Source organism: Scylla paramamosain, chromosome 26 (genome assembly GCF_035594125.1).
Source record: "Scylla paramamosain isolate STU-SP2022 chromosome 26, ASM3559412v1, whole genome shotgun sequence".
Lineage (NCBI taxonomy): Eukaryota > Metazoa > Arthropoda > Malacostraca > Decapoda > Portunidae > Scylla > Scylla paramamosain.
In genome coordinates this window covers 2161527-2180164 of record NC_087176.1, presented here as the reverse complement: position 1 = coordinate 2180164, position 18638 = coordinate 2161527, and the positions used below count along the sequence as shown (strand labels likewise).

The 18638-nt window shown below is 43.1% G+C and overlaps 4 protein-coding genes across 6 annotated transcripts; all 4 read left to right on the top strand.

Annotated features, from left to right (window-relative positions):
• The first annotated feature begins 790 nt into the window (after positions 1-790).
• On the top strand, positions 791-4791 carry LOC135113578 (mitochondrial import inner membrane translocase subunit Tim10 B-like). The gene is made up of 3 exons (XM_064028860.1): positions 791-1006; positions 1819-1914; positions 2324-4791. Exons 1-3 carry the CDS (start codon positions 980-982, stop codon positions 2513-2515), a joined length of 315 nt encoding a protein of 104 aa, XP_063884930.1. The 5' UTR covers positions 791-979; the 3' UTR covers positions 2516-4791.
• Positions 2586-4791, top strand: LOC135113577 (DNL-type zinc finger protein-like). The gene has a single exon (XM_064028858.1). The coding sequence runs from the start codon at positions 2586-2588 to the stop codon at positions 3198-3200; it is 615 nt and encodes a 204-aa protein (XP_063884928.1). The 3' UTR covers positions 3201-4791.
• Positions 3378-4791, top strand: LOC135113575 (L-seryl-tRNA(Sec) kinase-like). Its single transcript, XM_064028856.1, has one exon. The coding sequence runs from the start codon at positions 3378-3380 to the stop codon at positions 4473-4475; it is 1098 nt and encodes a 365-aa protein (XP_063884926.1). The 3' UTR covers positions 4476-4791.
• Positions 4792-6474: 1683 nt separating this feature from the next.
• On the top strand, positions 6475-18342 carry LOC135113573 (uncharacterized). Of its 3 annotated transcripts, none has more exons than XM_064028854.1 (10): positions 6475-6638; positions 7643-7705; positions 8422-8550; positions 8979-9140; positions 9689-9819; positions 12078-12143; positions 13730-13880; positions 14272-14475; positions 14720-15033; positions 15338-18342. In XM_064028854.1, exons 1-10 carry the CDS (start codon positions 6570-6572, stop codon positions 15882-15884), a joined length of 1836 nt encoding a protein of 611 aa, XP_063884924.1. In that variant the 5' UTR covers positions 6475-6569; the 3' UTR covers positions 15885-18342. The 3 variants fall into 3 exon arrangements, with proteins under 3 accessions (XP_063884924.1, XP_063884923.1, XP_063884925.1); XM_064028853.1 differs by having other exon boundaries at positions 6476-6638; positions 14717-15033; XM_064028855.1 differs by lacking the exon at positions 12078-12143 and having other exon boundaries at positions 6476-6638; positions 14717-15033.
• The last annotated feature ends 296 nt before the right edge of the window (positions 18343-18638 follow it).

Genomic DNA, 18638 nt, shown 5'->3' with positions numbered 1-18638 from the left:
TTAATAGATATAGGAGAAGAACAGTGACCGTCTACCACAGCAGCAACAGAACGGTCAGAAAGGAAACTTGAGATGAAGTTACAGAGAGAAGAATAGAAACCGTAGAAGGGTAGTTTGGAAATCAAAGCTTTGTGCCAGACTCTATCAAAAGCTTTTGATATGTCCAAGACAACAGCAAAAGTCATCATGATAGCCTGCCATCAATTCCATAGGTAGCACTTTACTCCATTGAAGAGATTGAGATGCGAGGGAAGAGAAGAGGTCCACTTAATGCCTTTGCCACATGATCAGTTGGCAAGTGTGGGGATTCAGTATATAAGAGTGGAGAATGTGTAGATCCTGATTAAGTAGATGTGCAGTACTGAAACACCATCCTTGTTTGGGTAGGTTTGTCAACTGTACAAAACTCCAGCTGAACCATGCTCGTCAGGAAAACTGCTGAGAAACGTCCTTAGACCACAGTCGCTCTCCGATGGTGCCCCTTGGCCCAAAGTTGTACGAGAGAGAGAGAGAGAGAGAGAGAGAGAGAGAGAGAGAGAGAGAGAGAGAGAGAGAGAGAGGCTCCGTATGGCCATTCAGATTTGGCGCCAACCATCAAAGGAAAATCATCTGCTGAAAATAACATTCTAATAGAAGCAAAAACACACTTTAATACAAAACAGATAGGAGAGATATACCAAAGCTGACAATTATAACAAACAGTCAGTGTCCAAATTAGTATAACAATAAATCCATCATATGAAATTAAGATCAAACCAAACTTCCCGTTAGAAAGTTCACTGCATACCCAAAGATTACTGAAAACAAGATCAGGAGCCGTACAGATTGCACAAGAGCCAGTAAGAGATAAACAGTACAGTAACAAGAGCTATAATCACGCGAGGGAGCGCTGTTCCGGAGACAAGACTGCAACACAACACAGAGCTAAGGAGAGGCAAGACGGAGTGGCACAGGGAAATGCTGTTCGTGAATTAGTACCATGGATTTAGCGGCCAACGTGAGACAGGTGTGTGTGTGTGTGTGTGTGTGTGTGTGTGTGTGTGTGTGTCCTTTAAGTTGCCGGTTACTGCGGCAGACGAAACTTTATATATTGTTACGCCCTCAGCCTTTCCAGTGATGTCGACAGGGCTCAGAGTGTGTGGGTAATGGGGCTGCTCTTCATTTTTTTTTTTTTTCTTTCTTAATGTCAAACTCAGGAAAACATCTTGGTTCTTCCATCATGTTGATTACCTAGCTAGTGTTGGCCAAGGTACAACATCCCTGCGCAGCTACTCGACTACCGCACATACATTCGGAACGGGTAATTTTTTTGATTTACACCATAATCCCCATTCCCTTAACTTAGCCGCGGGGTTGCGCCTTCCTCGACCCCCTCAGGGATTCTAATCTAACCTAGCCTATCCTACAGGATCGGGTCTAGGAAATTTTTTGGGGGAGTGCCCGTGTCCAATTTAAAAACTATGGATTTCCCACAGAAACTCAGAGAGATAAAGTTTCTTAGAACCCATTAAGGTATGCAAAAATCACATTCCTATTGTCGTAGAGTATGATGGTGTAAATCTAGAATCATAACCTGGAGTGTACTTAACACACACACACACACACACACACACACACACACACACACACACACACACACATCACCCAAACTCCTCTCTCATAACACTATGTTTTAGGTTATGTATGCAGCAGTAATAACACTAATATCTGAGAGAGAGAGAGAGAGAGAGAGAGAGAGAGAGAGAGAGAGAGAGAGAGAGAGAGAGTAGTGGTATTTAGAGTTAATATAAAAACTGATTACACTGTATTGGGTTTCAGTTCAAGGACTTCTTGCTCCTGTACAACCACATCTCAGAGCGCTGCTTCAACTTGTGTGTTAATCGCTTCAACGACCGGGAGTTGTCCTCAGAGGAAGTAAGTGTGTGTTTTTGTGTATGTGTACCTAGTACAGTATATACCTACTTGTAGTATACAGGGGTTGAGCTACAGTCATGTGATCCTGTTTTTGTATCTATGTTTGTCCAGTTTTTCTTTATTTGATGAACACTCCTTGCCGTTATCACCTTGTTATTGCTTTCAAGTAATTGTTGTATTCCTGACATTTAAGATACTGTCCTTTTTGTTCTCTCGGTTAGGGGGTTTGATCCCCTGTCTAAGCAAAGGGCTCTTATGACTAAGGATTTGTCATGTCTTCAGATAAATTTCTCAATGTTTCTTTGGAATACTCAAGAGAGTGACATAACATGTGTGTCTATTACTAAAAGATACACACAATTATTACTCTCTTCTCTTGATGAGTCTTATACATCATGCTGCATTTCAGAACACCTGCTTGGATCACTGTGTAGGGAAGCACATCCATGCTAACCACATGATTATGTCTGTCTATGCTGAGCTGCAGCCTGTCTACATGCAGAGGAGAATGGATGAAATGAACAAGCAGTTAGAGGCCCAGCAAGCAGCACAAGAGGCAGCTGTGGTACAAGCAGAGCAGCAGCAGCAGCAGCAGCAGTAGTAGGAGAGGATTTGTGTTAGCAGAGTGTTGCTGTATCAGTGCACAGTAAGCCATCCAGTGCAGTGTGACAATGGCTCATATGGCAAGGACACTGGCCAGGACAACACGACTCTTCCTTATAAACACACCGCGTATTAGATTAGTGCAGAAAGTACCACCACTTTATAAGAGCACTCACTTCTGTCAGATATCCTCTAACTCATTGGTCCATCCCTTCTGCAGCAGTGCCAGTGAGTCAAGTGATGCCTCACAGTCCTTGGGGAAGGTCAATCCTCAGCTCAAGCTGGTGTACACTTGCAAGGTGTGCAGCACCAGGCAGACCAAGTACATCTCCCAGCTGGCATACAAGAAGGGTGTGGTGATTGTGACCTGTGAGGGCTGTGCAAAAAACCACTTAGTAGCTGATAACCTTGGCTGGTTTTCTGATCTTGATGGAAAAAAGAACATAGAGGAGATTCTGGCAGCAAGAGGTGAGGTGGTGAGGAGGGGCATTGTTGCCTCATATGGTATGACAGAGTCTGAGGGTGCATCATATGGCAGTAAGGAAGACAATCTTGAAGAAGAGGAAGCCAAGGGTGCTCAGGCTGCCTGGAGTGCTGCTCAGGACACTCTCAGACAGATGGCTGAGGATGTTGAGGTCCCAGGTACAGACACAGATAAGACTCAAGTGCACCGGAAGAAATAATTACTTCCAAGTTGTTAGGAGTGAAGAAAAGTGGTTAAACTTATCACAGAAAAGACTGAATTATCACAGCTTAAGTGTATTCCTTAACACTCTTAATTGTATGTAGAAAAAAGGAGGGATTCAGATACCAGAATAAAGCAAAGACATATGTGAACCTATTCATGTGTAAAGATAGATATGGAGACCAATGTTGTATTAGTGCTACTGGTGGGACTGCCAGGATCAGGCAAGACTACACTCTGCAGGGCACTGAAGGCACACCATGAAGAGCACCACAACAGTGGGAGGCTGGTGGTGATTCATTTATGTTATGATGACCTGATTCCACTGTCTGTTCAGAGAGAGTTTGCAGAGCAGAAGAGGACTGAAGGCCAATGGTATGGTGAAGATCTGAAAGGAATCAAAGGGGAGGAAGGGGAGGAGAAGAGTTGCAAGGTGAACGACATGAAGGGTAGTAAGGACAGAGAAGAGGATAAGGATGGTGAAGACAGTGTGACGAATGGTATCGGTGATGACTGGAAGAGTGCACGACGCAAGGTTCACACCCAGGTTGACTGGTTTGTCCAGTACCTAACCACTGGTAAGGCTGAGTCAGGGGTTGAAAATTTCTTTAATGTTTCACTTGAAGAATTAAGAAGTGGTTCTAAATATGTAATTCTCTTGGATGACAACTTTTACTACAGAAGCATGAGGTATGAATACTTCCAGCTTGCCCGCAGGCACAGTGCAGCATTCTGCCAGCTGTACCTACACTGTAGCATGGAGGAAGCTGTACTGCACAATGACATGAGGGAGGAGAGAGTGCCGACAGGTGTGGTGACAGCCATGGCAGAGCGGCTGCAGGCCCCACAGGCACACCTGCACCCATGGGAAGCCAACACCTGTGTACTGAATACAGGTGTGGGACAGGTGTCTGAGGCTTTGGATGCCATTATCCAATCCTTCCAGCAGGGCCTCACCCCCCTTCAGGACAGAGAGCAGGAGGTGGCTGAGGCTCGGCGGCGCTGCTCTGAGAGTGTGGTTCACCAGGCAGATCTTTGCCTCAGAGCCATAGTAAAGCACCTGGTAAAAGAGCAGTTGCAGCAAGTGGACAAGAGAAGCAGCCCAGCCTCCCAGGTAGCTGCACACATCAATGCAGCTCGGCAGGCAGTGCTGGCCAGCCTGAGATCAGGAGCAGAGGTGCCACACCACCTGGCTGAGGCCATCACCCAAGACAACAAGCATGAGTTTGAGACATTTTTGGAGGCTGAAATGAAGAAGATTATTTCAGAATAACTTACTTCAAGTTTTACCTAAGGAACGAGGTATTATGTGTTATCAGATTTTATTGAATTCTATGAATGGTTTCTCCACTAGATGTCAAGAAAGAGAAGCATTGATTAAACAGTGAGACAAAAGCCCAAGTCCATCTTGGCAGTTGATGTGGAATAAATTCAAATAAAATAATGTAGAGTTATTAACAGTAGTGAAAACAGGTGCTCTGCCTGTGAAGAGAACACTTGGCACAGAGGGTGTGCAGATGTAAATAATTGTAAGACCAAGACCACAGGATTTGTACATTATGAACCAGTAAAGGTGGAAAAATCATAAACAGACCGTTTTTTATCCAAGAAATCATGACTGCCAGTTATCACCTACTAATGCTAATCCAATCACCACCTCCACCATGCCTTCCTCAAGTGACGCTATCAATCATTTCGTCTTACAATGAACATAAGTTCAACATACAGTAAAATCCCTCTTATCCGGCATCAACGGGACCGCCGACATGCCGGATACTTGAATAGAAGTGAAATTATATCCACAATCACCACCCTACACTCACACATCTTACCATAACAAAGATCAGCTGATCTTAATCAGCGGCTGATTTGATCAGCTGCTTAAGTGTAAGCACAACACGCTTCTTTTCTACAACTTTAGGCATGATGAAGGCGTCAGGCGATAAACAGTGCACACGCGGGACTGAACCACTGAGTAAACACAGTGCAGTGGGCCACGGGTGGCACGAAGCAGTGTGCTCTGGTGGCGAGGGGACAAAGTATGCCTCGCGCGGGAATTTTAATCGATTTTATGAGTACACATTGATTTTTTATTGATTTTAAGGCTCGGGGAAAAATGTGCCGGATACTCGAATGCCGGATGAGAGGGATTTTACTGTAATCTGTAAGAGTCGGGCACAGATCTGCAGCTAATAGTATAATGCTGCAATTATTAGCTTATAGTGGTGACTGAGGCCAGTCAACCATGCAACACTGAGTATTGATCATGTGGAGATGAAACTGAAGGAAGATACTCCGAAATATTATCGCAATGATGAGGATTGGAAGACGAAAAAGTAAATAATATTTTTGATCAATTAAGACTGAAATGACAGGTACTTAGAGGTGTCAAGTGCTAGTGAACTTGAAGATGTAGTTCAGTGCTGTAATTACTACCACCAATATATAAAAAAAAAAAAAAAAAAATCGCTCATATTATAATGAATTAAGATCCAAATTATCAGGCAATATTGCTCGAGGTGGCCAGGAGACAAATGGTGCTATATTAATAATGCATTCAGTTCTCCATTACCATCTCAAATATATAAAATAGATTAGTTACTCACGTTTTAATCTAACACCCGAAAAGAAAATGACCGGTATGAAGTTAAATAAGTGGTCAGCTGGTGACAGATGCTGTTATATTAATACAAAGCATAAATACGAAGTTATCATTATTACCGAAAACCAAATAAAAATGAGTTAGATAATGTCAAACCGTCAAAATATGTCGGGTTTTAGCTGAATGTGTGAGATGACAAATGTTACTTTAATACGTAGTACAAAAAAAAAAAAAAATAAATAAAATAACTGCTGTATATCATTATAATCGAAACTAAAATGAAAATGGCTTTGCTTACTTTGATAATGTTTCAGTTCGTCAAAACTAAAAAAAAAAAAAATAAATAAATGAGATTAGTAGATGGGTCAGTTGGTAAATGCTATTTTACTCTCACACACACACACACACACACACACACACACACAAAAGGACATATACTAATTATTATGCATCATTATCGCAGGCAATCAAATAATAACACGATTGACATTTGTAATCTTTAAATCCATATAGTAAGTAGGTCAGGTGGCAAATGCTATTTTACTGGATTATTACCCATCATTTTCACCGAAAATTAAATAAAAGTGACTTAGATAATAGCATAACCAATCTAAAACCCCAAAATATTGAACAATATAAGAGATGAGAGGAGTGAGTGCGCCAAATGCCTGTGTTTTGTTCTGGTGTGGCTGGCGCAGGGGAGGCAGAGTGACGGGCCGCCGCTCCTGACCTGACCTGACCTGACCCTCGCCTGCCAGTGCCACCATGGAGGAGGTGGACCTGGCGGAGGAGCAGCCAAGGCCACGGGACGACGCGCCGGACCCCAGGATACAGGTGAGCGTGGCCAGGTGTGGGAGTGATTACCTGGGCAGGAGCGGGGAGGATTTATCTATAGGAGGTGGAGGACTTGTCTCAGGGATTTGCCTGGAGGAGGAAGTGGAGGGCTTGCCTTGATAGGAAGTAGGAAGGCGTGCCTGGAGGAGGAGAACGGCTTACCTGAAGAAGTAGAACATTTTTACCTGCAGGAGGACTTGTCAGTGGAGTAATCTGAGGTGAAAGGATTACCTGGAGGGGAAGTAGGAAGATTTACGTGAAGGAGGACTCGTCTGTAGGAGTTATCGGAGGAGGAGAAGAAGAAGAAGGGCTTACCAGAAGGAGAAGTAGGAAGATTTAGCTGAAGGAGAAGTGGGAGCAAACTGGATGTAAGTTTGGAGGAGGACATACTGGAAGGAACACTCACCTTGAGGAGGAGGAGGAGGAAGATCTCTGATAAGACATACCAGGGAGGAGGAGGAAGAGGAGGAATGCTTACATGGAGAAAGCAGAAGAGGAAAACTTGCCTGCAGGAGGAGGGAAAAAAAATGCATGAGGGAGAGGAGGAAGAGGAAGAGGATCAACCTGGAGGAGGAAGAGGAAGAAAACCTACCTGGAGGAGGAGGAAGAAGAGAACTTACTTAAAGGAAAGAGGAGGAGGAAGATAACTTCCCTAGAGGAGAAGGAAGAGAACTTACATGGAGGAGGAGGAGGAAGAGGAAGAAGAAGAGGAGGAAGAGAACCTATTTGGAAGAAAACTTACCTAGAGAAGAAGGAAGAGAACCTAGCTGGAGGAGGAGGAGAAGGAAGAAAATTTACCTGTAGGAGGAAGAGGACTTTACCTATTGGAGTATTTGTCAGGAAGAGGACCAGTGAAAGATTAAGATTTCAAATAGATATTCATAAAACAAGACACAGAATTGCTATTGAGTATAAAAACACCAAGATTAGCTTTGCAGTGTATCATCATGTATTTTAAGTATTGCTGGTTCACTAAATGCCTTCCTTTCCCTGCCTGTCTGTAGGTGGAGCTGGAGAGACTCAACACAGCCACAGACACAATAAACAAACTAGAGGTGGACCTTGATGTGAGTAGCTCTGTTATGGTAGAAGCTTCATAAATTTGTAGTAAGTCTATTCAGAAATGCTTTGCTTTCTTACTACGACAGTTTTTCAAAGGTCATGGAGATATTTAGTGTTTCTTGGGTAAATAATGTAGGGATGTTGTTAATCTGTCACTTCTACTATAGAAACATCCTTGCAAGCCTGTGTAACTTCAGCTAGAGCCTTTTGAAAGTTGCCGAGGTGCAGGTTGAGCTGTTTCAGAATTTGGTAACAAGACAATGTGAGTAGAAGGTTGATTCCCCCAGTGAGGCATTGATTTTCAGATGTTGATTGATTGAATGCTTCATTAGTTTTATTTGTTTGTCCTCCTTTTCTTCCTTCTTTTTCTGTTCTTTCAGTCTTCTTCCTCATCTTATCTTTTCTTATTTTTTCTTCCTCTCACTTACCGTTTGTTATTTATTATGAATGCATCTAATTTTGAACAGTCTAACTTTCTTCCTTATTTTCCTCTTCCTTTTTCTCCTCTTGTAATATTTTAATTTTCCTTGCGTCACTCACTAAGCAGACAATGCATACAGTCAGTCAAACAGATAACAATATTTGATGTGTATATTGATAACTTTCTTAGTATTAATTTCTTTTCTCTTTTCTTCATCCTAACCTACTTGACTCCAATCTTTTACTTTACCTCCCCCTCCTCCTCCTTCCCATCTCCCTTCACACCCCTTCACTGGTGCAGGAGGCACGCATGCTGTTCCGTCAACTGCTAACAGACTCAACACACCGCATTGATGCCCTGGCCAAGCGACTCGGGAAGTGTGTGGAGCAGTCACGGCCATACTATGAAGCCAGGATACAGGCCAAGCAGGTACTGGAGAGAGAGAGAGAGAGAGAGAGAGAGAGAGAGAGAGAGAGAGAGAGCTGTTTGGTAGGGGGATGGTAAGCACACACATGACCTGTCTCTTCATATTTGTGGCTGCTATCTTCTTTAAGCACTAGTCTTTAGAAAGATGGTCACTTTTTACTCCCCAGCGTGTGACCAACTTGCTTCCTACCACAGGGAGAATATTTATATTGTAAAATGATACCCTGCAGTTATGAGACTTCCTTTGACTCCTCTTCTTTGGGGACTGGCATCTTTGGGCCTCTTTTGATATAAATTTTGTTGCCTTTGGTCTTTGCCTCACTTACAAAGAAAAGATCAGAATAACTATATGTAACACCTTTACAGCACTAAGGTGGACACACTGTGGTAAGTGAGTGATGTGCACTGTGGTAACACCTGCTCCTTCCCAGGCGCTGCGAGAGACCCAGGCAGCGGCATGGCGGTATGAGCGAGCCAGCAGCCAGCATGCGGCGGCCCGGGAGATGGTGTTTCTGGCAGAGGAAGGGCTCATGGAGAAAGGCTGCTCCTTTGACCACACCTGGCAGGAAATGCTTAACCATGCCACATCAAAAGTAAATACCTTCATCCATCCTCCACCTTATTACTTTCTTACTCCCAAGTCTCTATTTTTCTCTTTCTTCTGCTTCCCTCTCTTTACATCCCATCTTCTTCTTTCCTATATTTTCTGACCATTAATTTCCTGCTTTACATCCTTGCCTGCCTTTCCTAACATCCCTTTCTCAGGTGATGGATAGATAGATAGATGCTGCATTTACTTCACATCCTGTTCTTTCTTTTTCCCTGCATTTCTTGAGCACTTATGTCTTTTACATCCTTGTCTGCATCTTTGAGCATCCCTTCCTCCTTTATCTACCTCTCCTAACTCCCTTTCTTTCTCCAGGTGATAGATAGATAGATAGTTCCTGCATTTACTTCTCCATTACATCTTTATCTGCCTCTTCCAACTCCCCTTCCTTCTTTACATTCTTCCTTCTCCAAGTGGTAGATAGATAGATGCATTTCCTTCTCATCCTATCTCCTCTGTTTCCTACCTCTTGAGCACAAACCTCCTCCTTCATATCTTTATCTGTCCTCTTATCCTAACTTCCTCCTCCTTCAGGTGAATGATGCAGAGAAGGAGAGGATGGAGAGCGCTGTGGAGCATCGGCGGACCTCTGCACTGTACCACGAGGCTGAGACGCGGGTGAAGGCACTGCAGAAGGAGCTGAAGAGGGCCATTGCCAAGTCCAGGTAAAGGAGGAGGCACTGGGGTTGTTTATGAGGTTGTTTTTTAATTTGTATTTGTATTTGTGTTTGTGTTTGTGTTTGTGTTTGTGTTTGTGTTTGTCTGTGTGTGTGTGTGTGTGTATTTTTTTTCAGATTTTTATCATTATTTTATTTTTTTTTATTTATTTATTTTTTAACTTTGAATTTTAGGTAGTTTTTTGTTTGGTGTTTGTTTGTGTTCATTTTTATATTGTTTTGTTATTATTATTATTGCTCTTGTCATTATTATTATTATTATTATTATTATTATTGTTAATGTATTGTGTATATGGTGTATACTTAGGTTTTGCCATTGTTGTTATTGATGTTTTGTATTTCTTAGTGATATTGTAGTGTATTGCATGGTATTATATTTTGTTTCATTCTCTCTCTCTCTCTCTCTCTCTCTCTCTCTCTCTCTCTCTCTCTCTCTCTCTCTCTCTCTCTCTCTCTCTCTCTCTCTCTCTCTCTCTCTCTCTCTCTCTCTCTCTCTCTCTCTCTCTCTCTCTCTCTCTCTTATTATTATTGTTCAGTACAGTTTTGTGTGTATCTTCAGCAGTGTGTTGATAGATGTTTGCATACTGTAGCTCTCCACTTCACTAACACTCATTTATTAACACCTTTTGTTGCACTTTAGTGATTGTGTGTGTGTGTGTGTGTGTGTGTGTGTGTGTGTGTGTGTGTGTGTGTGTGTGTGTGTGTGTGTGTGATAGAAGGCTGACTAATGTATTGCCCAGTTGGAGGAAGCTTGTGTGTGTGAGCCTAAGAAAGCTTGTGTGTGGTAAAGAACTTATCTGCTTGGTGGATGGAAAGTTAACACCCGAAGCTTAAAAAAAAATAATAATAAATAAATAAATAACACTAGTTTGGCATAGAGAAAGCTTGCATGAGGCAGAGAAGGCTTGTGTGAGGTTGAGAGAGGTTGATGTTGATGTGTTGTGTCTTGTGAGTGTCTTAACCAGACTTGGCTTACTGGCCTTATCAGACATTGCCTCTGCTACCCTGTTTGTAACTCGTAAACTTCAAATCTGTGGCTAAAGCAAAGTATTATAAGATTTTCCTGTCACTAACTATAAGAATATGATATAATATATGCATACAGTGTTCTTGCTTTGAAAGACCCACATCTGACCTGACTAGCTGATCAGGCCAGATGTGGGAAAGTGTTCTAAGGTGCAGCTTAGGAGCTGCAGAGACTATGGTGTGCTGCACAACTAGCCTTTATGCTGTGTGGCCAGTGAAGGGGGGCAGTCTTCTTCTTTATATAGACAAAGAGGTTGTGAAGTGATCTTGTAATATTAACCTGTTTTCAGGGTTTTTTTTTTTTTTTTTTTTTTTTTTTTTTGTGTGTGTGTGTGTGTGTGTGTGTGTGTGTGTGTCATGTCATGTCATAGCTACATCTAAAATCAGGGAAATGTAGACCCAAACTTGTGTATTATTCTCACTTATTCTTCACTTCACTTATTATTTGCATTCTTATTTGAACACATCTGTCATTTCCATAAGAGCCTTTCCTGAGAAGACATTTTTGAAAGGATAGTGTTGGGAAGATGAAAACAAAACTTTAATTCCTCTCCACTAACTTTTTGTATTTAACTCATTTATTAATGCATATTTTTGTTGACTCAGGACCTGAAAGAGTTATTTGGTAATTCACTAGGTTTGTTTTAGTGGCATTGAAATAAAATGAAAACCTGCTGCAACTCAAAGTAAAGGCTGTCTTTTTAAATGTTGCTTATTTTAGATATATTAGCGAAGTAGACAAGAGCTGAGGAGATAATGTTGCTGCTGTGGTGGAGCAGCTCCCACATAATAATGATCCTTTGTAATGTAGAGAAAAAAGAAGAGAAGGAAATAGTCACAGGATGTATATGTTGGGCCAAAGAGAATATCCTGCAGGCTGTGTTTGGCTGTGGGCCGTCTGGCCACCCTGAGTTAGCTGGACGTGAGGGCCTAGTACTGTTGCAGTGATGAGGATGCTCTAGTAGTTTTGGTCTTGAATGCATTAGTCCCCTCCAATGTAGTAGTGAAGTGGTGCCCTGGTACTGCAATGAGTGTGTTGGAGTGGTGCTCCCAACCACTGTGCTTCCTCCTCTCTTGATGTCTTTATTTAGCCGTGGTCTTTGTATCTTAGCCATGATTATTTTACCTTTAGCTTTATCATTCCTTTCCCAGTAGGTGACAACCATCCTGCCTGCATCTTGACTGCTGTTCATTTTTTCCACTTTTGTTTCTCTCCCAAGTTTGAATGCACGTCGCAGCCTCTTGCAAATGAATAACCTTGTGAGGATGCATCAGCTGCAGTTGCTGTAAGTAGGTCCTGAGCAGCGGCTGTAAGTAGGTGCTTCAGTCTGCAGCAGCACCAGGGCCACACCAGCCAGTGTCCTCACAGCTCAGCACAGCAGTGTCACGCCACACAGTAGGATGTCAGGTAGAACATTCCCTCCACTAGCCAGGGGAGACCAGGCTTGGTTACTGAAGCCCATGTGTTACTTTTCATTCCCAATCTTGTCATTCATTTGTACAGTCATGGACAGAAGTTGAGTAACTTGCTCTTACTGAAACTGTTTGCTCCTTTTCCACAGCCTGAAGTTCCTGATCTGCTGACAATCTTACAAAATCTCTTAACTAACAGATTCTTAGCACATCAGAGGACTTCAGGTTGAGGAAAACACAGAGCAAAGCAGTAGTGAGAGCAGGTTACTTGACACCTGAACTTGACTGCATTTCTTGACTGGAATCTTACTCCCTTGAACATATCTAGTAACTCAATGTTTTTGTGGGCTGTGGGTTCTGAGTCATCTTGAGAAGGAATGACATTTTGTGACCAGTGAATTGTGTGAAGCAAGGAATTTTGTTTGTCAGGATGCCCCTCAGATGCTGCCACTTGTCCTCACTACTAGCACTGCCTCCAGCTGGATGAGGCTTGCCTTTCACTTTTGTCTTTCATGGTCTTGCGTGCCAGTCTGGATTCTCCTTTCAGAAAGATGGTCAGTAGCTTCTTATAACTTTGAGATAGCTTTTGGTCTTGATATAACTGACCATGAAAGTCCAGCAAAGACCACTTAATGAGATCAGACCCTTTATGAGAGATGTAGGGTTTATAAACTGATGAGATGTTAAAAGAAACTGATAAATCTCAAGAACAAAGCAGTACATGTAACAGATCACACACACACACAGGACTTTACAAGCTTGACGAATCCTGCAAAAATAGGAAAAGACCGTAGGCATCACAATACTCACCACCACCACCACCACCACCACCATTGACATCCCTCCCCAAGAGCTAAGAGGGGCCAGTTAAGTCACACACACACACACACACACCAGGGCATGAGGCATTTCTGAGTGGCACTAGAAGCCAGTCTCTCGCCAGTCTCCCCTCCAGAGTCTAACACTGTCATCTGTTGGCATTTGTGTGGCCCTGGGTAGCTGCTCTTTAATTTGCACTCTTTTGTTGATTTATTTTAATTTGCTACTCCTTTAAATACCATATAGGTTGATTATTAAATTCTTTTTGCACTTTATAATTTTTTTAAAAGCATTTGTGCCTGTTGTTAAATCCTGTCATGGAACATTGTGAAGTTTGAGGAGTGTGTCTGGCTTGCAGTTGTGTTTGTTGACCTGCAGATTGTATTTTTCCACCATTTGTTGTTGATTTGATTCACTAACATCATACTGTCACTGAGGAGATCTAAGTGTGGTAGAGATCATGCCAGTAGGATCTTGATTTGAAATGCAGTACAAGTCTCCATTAGATTAACCAATACATTTGATAAGAGCTTTATGCAAACAGATAGGTTGGCAGGATCAGCAAACCATTTAAGGGTATAATATAGCAGTAACATGAGCACGTGTCTGACTGCTTGGTGATGAGAGATGCATTCCACAGACCTTACTTTGAGCTGAAGTCTGCTGTGAACCAGCAGCTGGAGGCACAGAAGCAGCAGGTGCGGCAGCTGGAGGAGAGTGTTGGACGAGCTAAGATGACGTACTCCCAGGCGCTGGCTAACCTGGAGACCATATCAGACGAGATCCACCGTGTGAGTGATGCTGGGAGACTGACTGGCTTGTTTGTCTTGAGTGATTGAGGAAGGGTTGCAAGTGTGGGGAAATTTCAGGTGTGTATGTGTGTGTGTGTGTGTGTGTGTGTAAAGGTAGGGTGGGGTTGAAGGAAAGCAGAGTAATGTGGGGTGTAAGGATGTGTTTGCTTTGATTTAGAAAGTGTATGGTAAAAAGAGGAAGTATGTTTGATGAAAAGAGTGTTTGTGTGAAAGGGAGAGATTGTCATATAAGGAAAGGTAAAGACTTCCTGAGAGGATTGCTCTGATCTGTCTGTATCCTTTTCTCACCATTAAATGCCATTCATTCATCCATGTTTCAGTCGTTGTTGTGATAGCAAACCCGTGATCTAAACTTTCTTTGTGTTAGCAGACTCGACAGTGTCAGGAGCTTGGTGTGCGAGGCATTGGTGTCGGGGCAGACTCCCCTTTACCCCCAATGGAAGCTGGACTGCCACTCACCACTCAGCCCCTCCACTATGCCGAGTCCATCCCTGACAGTGCCGATGCCTCCCAGGAGTTCAAGTCTTTACCAGGGAAACTTGGCCCTGTGGCAGCTCCCATCTTGACCACAGCAGTGAGTTGGACTTCTTTCCTTGTACAGTCTTGTGTGCATTTTGTGTGTGTGGAGAAATGTTAGGTGGTTTTGTGATTATTGTGTGGCAATCATTCTTTACATTGCTACAAATTCTGGTGTATCTCCAGATATTAAGCAGGAAAGGAAAGACAGGTTTGATTTGGCTTTTAATGAATATATATTTGAATATCTTCCATCCTGGGGGCAACAATAAGACCTTAATGTTGGTTTGTCTTTCCAGCAGGCAACCAAAGCAACCATCACGCATGTTTCCTCAGCCTCTAGCTTGCCAGCAGAGCCTGATGGTTGTGAGGATGGGTGCAAGGTTCCTGTAGAGAAGGCAGAGACAAGGCAAAAGAGGGAAGAAAAGAGGAGCAGTGTCACGGAGCAGAGTGGAGAGATCATTGTGGAGGAAGTAGATGGCGGAACAACCAGTACAGATCTCAGTGGCTGGCAGGTGATAGGTCTCAGCACCCCCCCTCTCAGTGGCCAGTCACAAAACTACCTCACTGTGGATGACCGTGACTCTACTGTATCAGACACTGAGAGTCTGGCCAGGTGGGTGCATCTTGCTGGGTTGGTGCGGCTTGCCAAACACAGTTCACCTATCTTGATCTTTCCTCCTGCCCCTTACCTGTTTTGCAGTGAGCTTTTATATTCCTGGTCTCCTTACTAACAAGTGGGTGGTATTTAAGAAGCAGGATGCATGAATGCACACTTTTATTGAATTTCCAGAGTACATACATTAATATATAATAGACGAGAGTTGAACATATCCTTTGTATTTTTTGCCTTTTTTTTTCCTGTAAATGGTGTAAGATTTGTGTATAAGGGAGTGTTCTGAAATGTGAGTGTGTTGCAGTATTGAAATGCTGAGTGACGAGGCAATAGCCGGCCTGATGCTGGATGAGGAGCTGGCCCAGGCATCCTGCACCATGTACACCACAACCACCACCACCTCCACCTCAGCTCCTGTGGTGGACCCACCTCTTGGCTCTACATCCATCCACTTCCTGCCGGCCTTCTTCCACAGTAGTGGAGGCGGTGGGGGCCAGCCATTGGGTGGAGAGGGAGGGTTGGGGTCAGGGCCACTACAAAGCTCTAGTGGTGGGGACTGTTGTGGCAGCATCACTCACTCCTTGATGGGGCTCAAGGTGGACTCGGCCACTCCAGGAACACGTCCCCATCCACCGCCAGACAGCCTTAGCTTTACACAGCAAGACTCGTCGTCTGAACACTCGTCCCCAGAGGACCTCACTCCCGGCTATGCCCCACTGAGGGACACCCCTGGCTCTCCTGAAGACTTTCTGCCTCCGGGCCAAACATCCCCACCCAGCACTTCCACCAGTGAGGATGTACCACACTGCAGCTCCTGGGTGCTGGAGAACACACCAGCTGTCAAGAAGTAGACTAGCTGTGTGTTGTGATGTAGACTGGTGGCAGGTGTGTGTGTGTGTGTGTGTGTGTACTGATGAATACCAATAAGGGTGAGAGGCAGCTGGCAGTGTGTCTTGATGTTGACCAGTGGTAGACAGTGACAGGTGTGTGTGTGTGTGCTGATGAATACCAATAAGGGTGAGAGGCACCTGATAGTTTGTGTGTCTGTTGATGTTGACCAGTGGTAAACAGTGGCTGCTGTTGTGTATGTGTTTGTGTTGATAGGTACCTGTAATGATGAATGGCAGCTGGTAATGTGTGTGTGTGTGTGTGTTTATTGAGGGATACCAGTAATGGTGAGAGACAGCTGGTAGAGTGTGTGTGTGTGTGTTTCAGAGGGTTATGCACATGTTCAGTCTGTAATAGTTTCTTCTTTGTCTCCTCTGCAAATTGTGGACAGTTCTTCCTTGGACATATTCTGGTCACTGGAATGTGGAAGCCAGTGCCCTTGATGCAGAGAAGACAAAGTGTAGGATGAAACTCAATATTACAAACTGAAGTAATGACAAAATGATTCCATGACACTTGTTCCATAACCGTGCCAAGTGAAGATCCCTTATGCTTTGACAGGCTGGTGGTGCTGGTCAGTGTTTGCTGCTTACTAGTCGTCAGGTCCAGTGCACACTGCTTCGTACTCCTAAACATTTTGGTGCTGTAACTCAGCTATGTTCATTGGCTGTGGTGGTGATTGGTGGGGCTTTTACGAGTGTTTTTATGATTTTAGTGATAGTTAAACAAAGGATTCTGCATCATCAGTAGGAGAAACACTCATGAGAACCTGGCTAACCATCTCTGTAACTTTTGAAACTAGTTGATATGGGAGACCAAAGTGTTCAAGAGTACAGGCCATTATGCAACACCAAACTGTGCTTGCTGTGGCCAGTAATAGTCATATTTAATCATCACCCTCCTTTTATCATGGAGGAATTACTATGGGTCCTCTCCCTCTTCCAATATCAGACCCTTGGCTCCTGGCGTAAGTTTTGCTTCCCACATCATTCATCACAAGTCAAAGAGAACCATTGCCTAGTACAGTGACTGCTGGACCCTGTCAGTACTGGGATTACAATGGCACTGGTGTGGTGACCTTCCTGACTGATTGAGAGAGAGATGGAGGGCACAGGGGGGAGTATGGATCTAGGTGTGGGGTATGCATATGTGGTGGTGGTGGTAGCTAGTTAGTTAGCAGCAGTTGTAGTAGTAGTAGTAGTTAGTAGCAGCAGTAGTTGGTAGTTGTTAGTATTAGTAGTTAAGTAGTAGGGGAGGGAGGGAGGGTGAGAGAGAGGGGGTGGTACTGTAGTGTCACCCTAATTTCCATTTCCCTTGCTACAGTGGTAACCACACACTACCCCAGTGGTGCAGCAGCATGTCATGACCTGTGGCTTGGTCAGCTAATGGCAAGCTGGATTTATAGAAGCATAAAGCTTGAATTTCATAATCCAATCAGTCCTGTCAACTAGCATGTTACTTTTTGAGCCAATTAGAAATTTTGACATGTAAAGGGTCCCCTCATTGCCATTTTCACATAAGTAAAAAACATCAAGTTCAATACATGGCTTAAGTTACTTAACAATTTCATCACCTCATCTTTTGTACAAATCTGACAGCATCAGCTGGACTTAGCTAGGGAATGCATTCTTTCATATTTTGTGGATCACAAGAAACAAATCACAAAACAGCTAAGTTTTTATAAACCTGTAAGTGTACTTAATTTTCTATATCTAAGTACTTGTCACCTTTCCGTTATGAACCACTTCATGATGCCATACAGCAAACCCCCACATCTTAGCAATACATCAAGAACAAAAGCTTGATCTTGCCAGTCTGTGTGCAGACAAGGCAGCACCGTAGGCCACAGGGACAGCAGGCTCTGCTGCTGTCACTCATTGTGTACTTAATTTAGAACCACTATTTCAGTAACTGAAGTTGGTGTTACATTTTCCTCAGCCAAAGATGCTGTTGGTTTAGTTATAAAATCAAGCTGTATATATTTTTCCTAAAATTTGTTAAACCTTTATGTATATTTATGAAAACACTATGGTTCACTAGACCTGCATGACTTAGCAGCTGTTGAAGTTTGTTAAATCCTGTATTTTGTTGAGAATCTTAAGAGCAGGTTTATACAATGGACAATTGCTAAGAGGTTCCCACCAAGCACTATTCAGTTTGGAAGCTAGTGATATTAAATATCAGCCAATATTCTAATTTAATGTACAATTTAGTAGTTAGCTGTAGCACCATAGATGTATTACTGTGCAGTAGTAATACCTTAACAACCAGTATTACAACTACTTGGTGCTAAATCCTTTGACAGATCTATGATTTTGCAATGACTTGTACGTCGGTGAGTGCCGTGGCAGCAGGGATGGACTCGTCAACAATTATCAACACTAGCAAATGTCTTTGTAAATAAATTACAAATCACATGTTTCTTTGTGTTTCATTACAATAACTTTAAAGCTGCAGTCCACTCACTTGACCACAGTGATCACAACGTTTGAATTGAAGATAAAGCATGACATTTCTCAAGCTGTGAGCAATTGTCAAATGACGTGATATATCAAGGCGAGAGTGATGGTATATGATGCAATGGTTGCCTTAAAAACTATGTCTTGGAAAGCAAGAGAAATAGAAGCAAACCAAATCTACATGATGTATCTTGGAAAACATGCAATAAAGTGACCACCACTACCACCACTTACTCTGCCAGTTTCAACACTATGGAG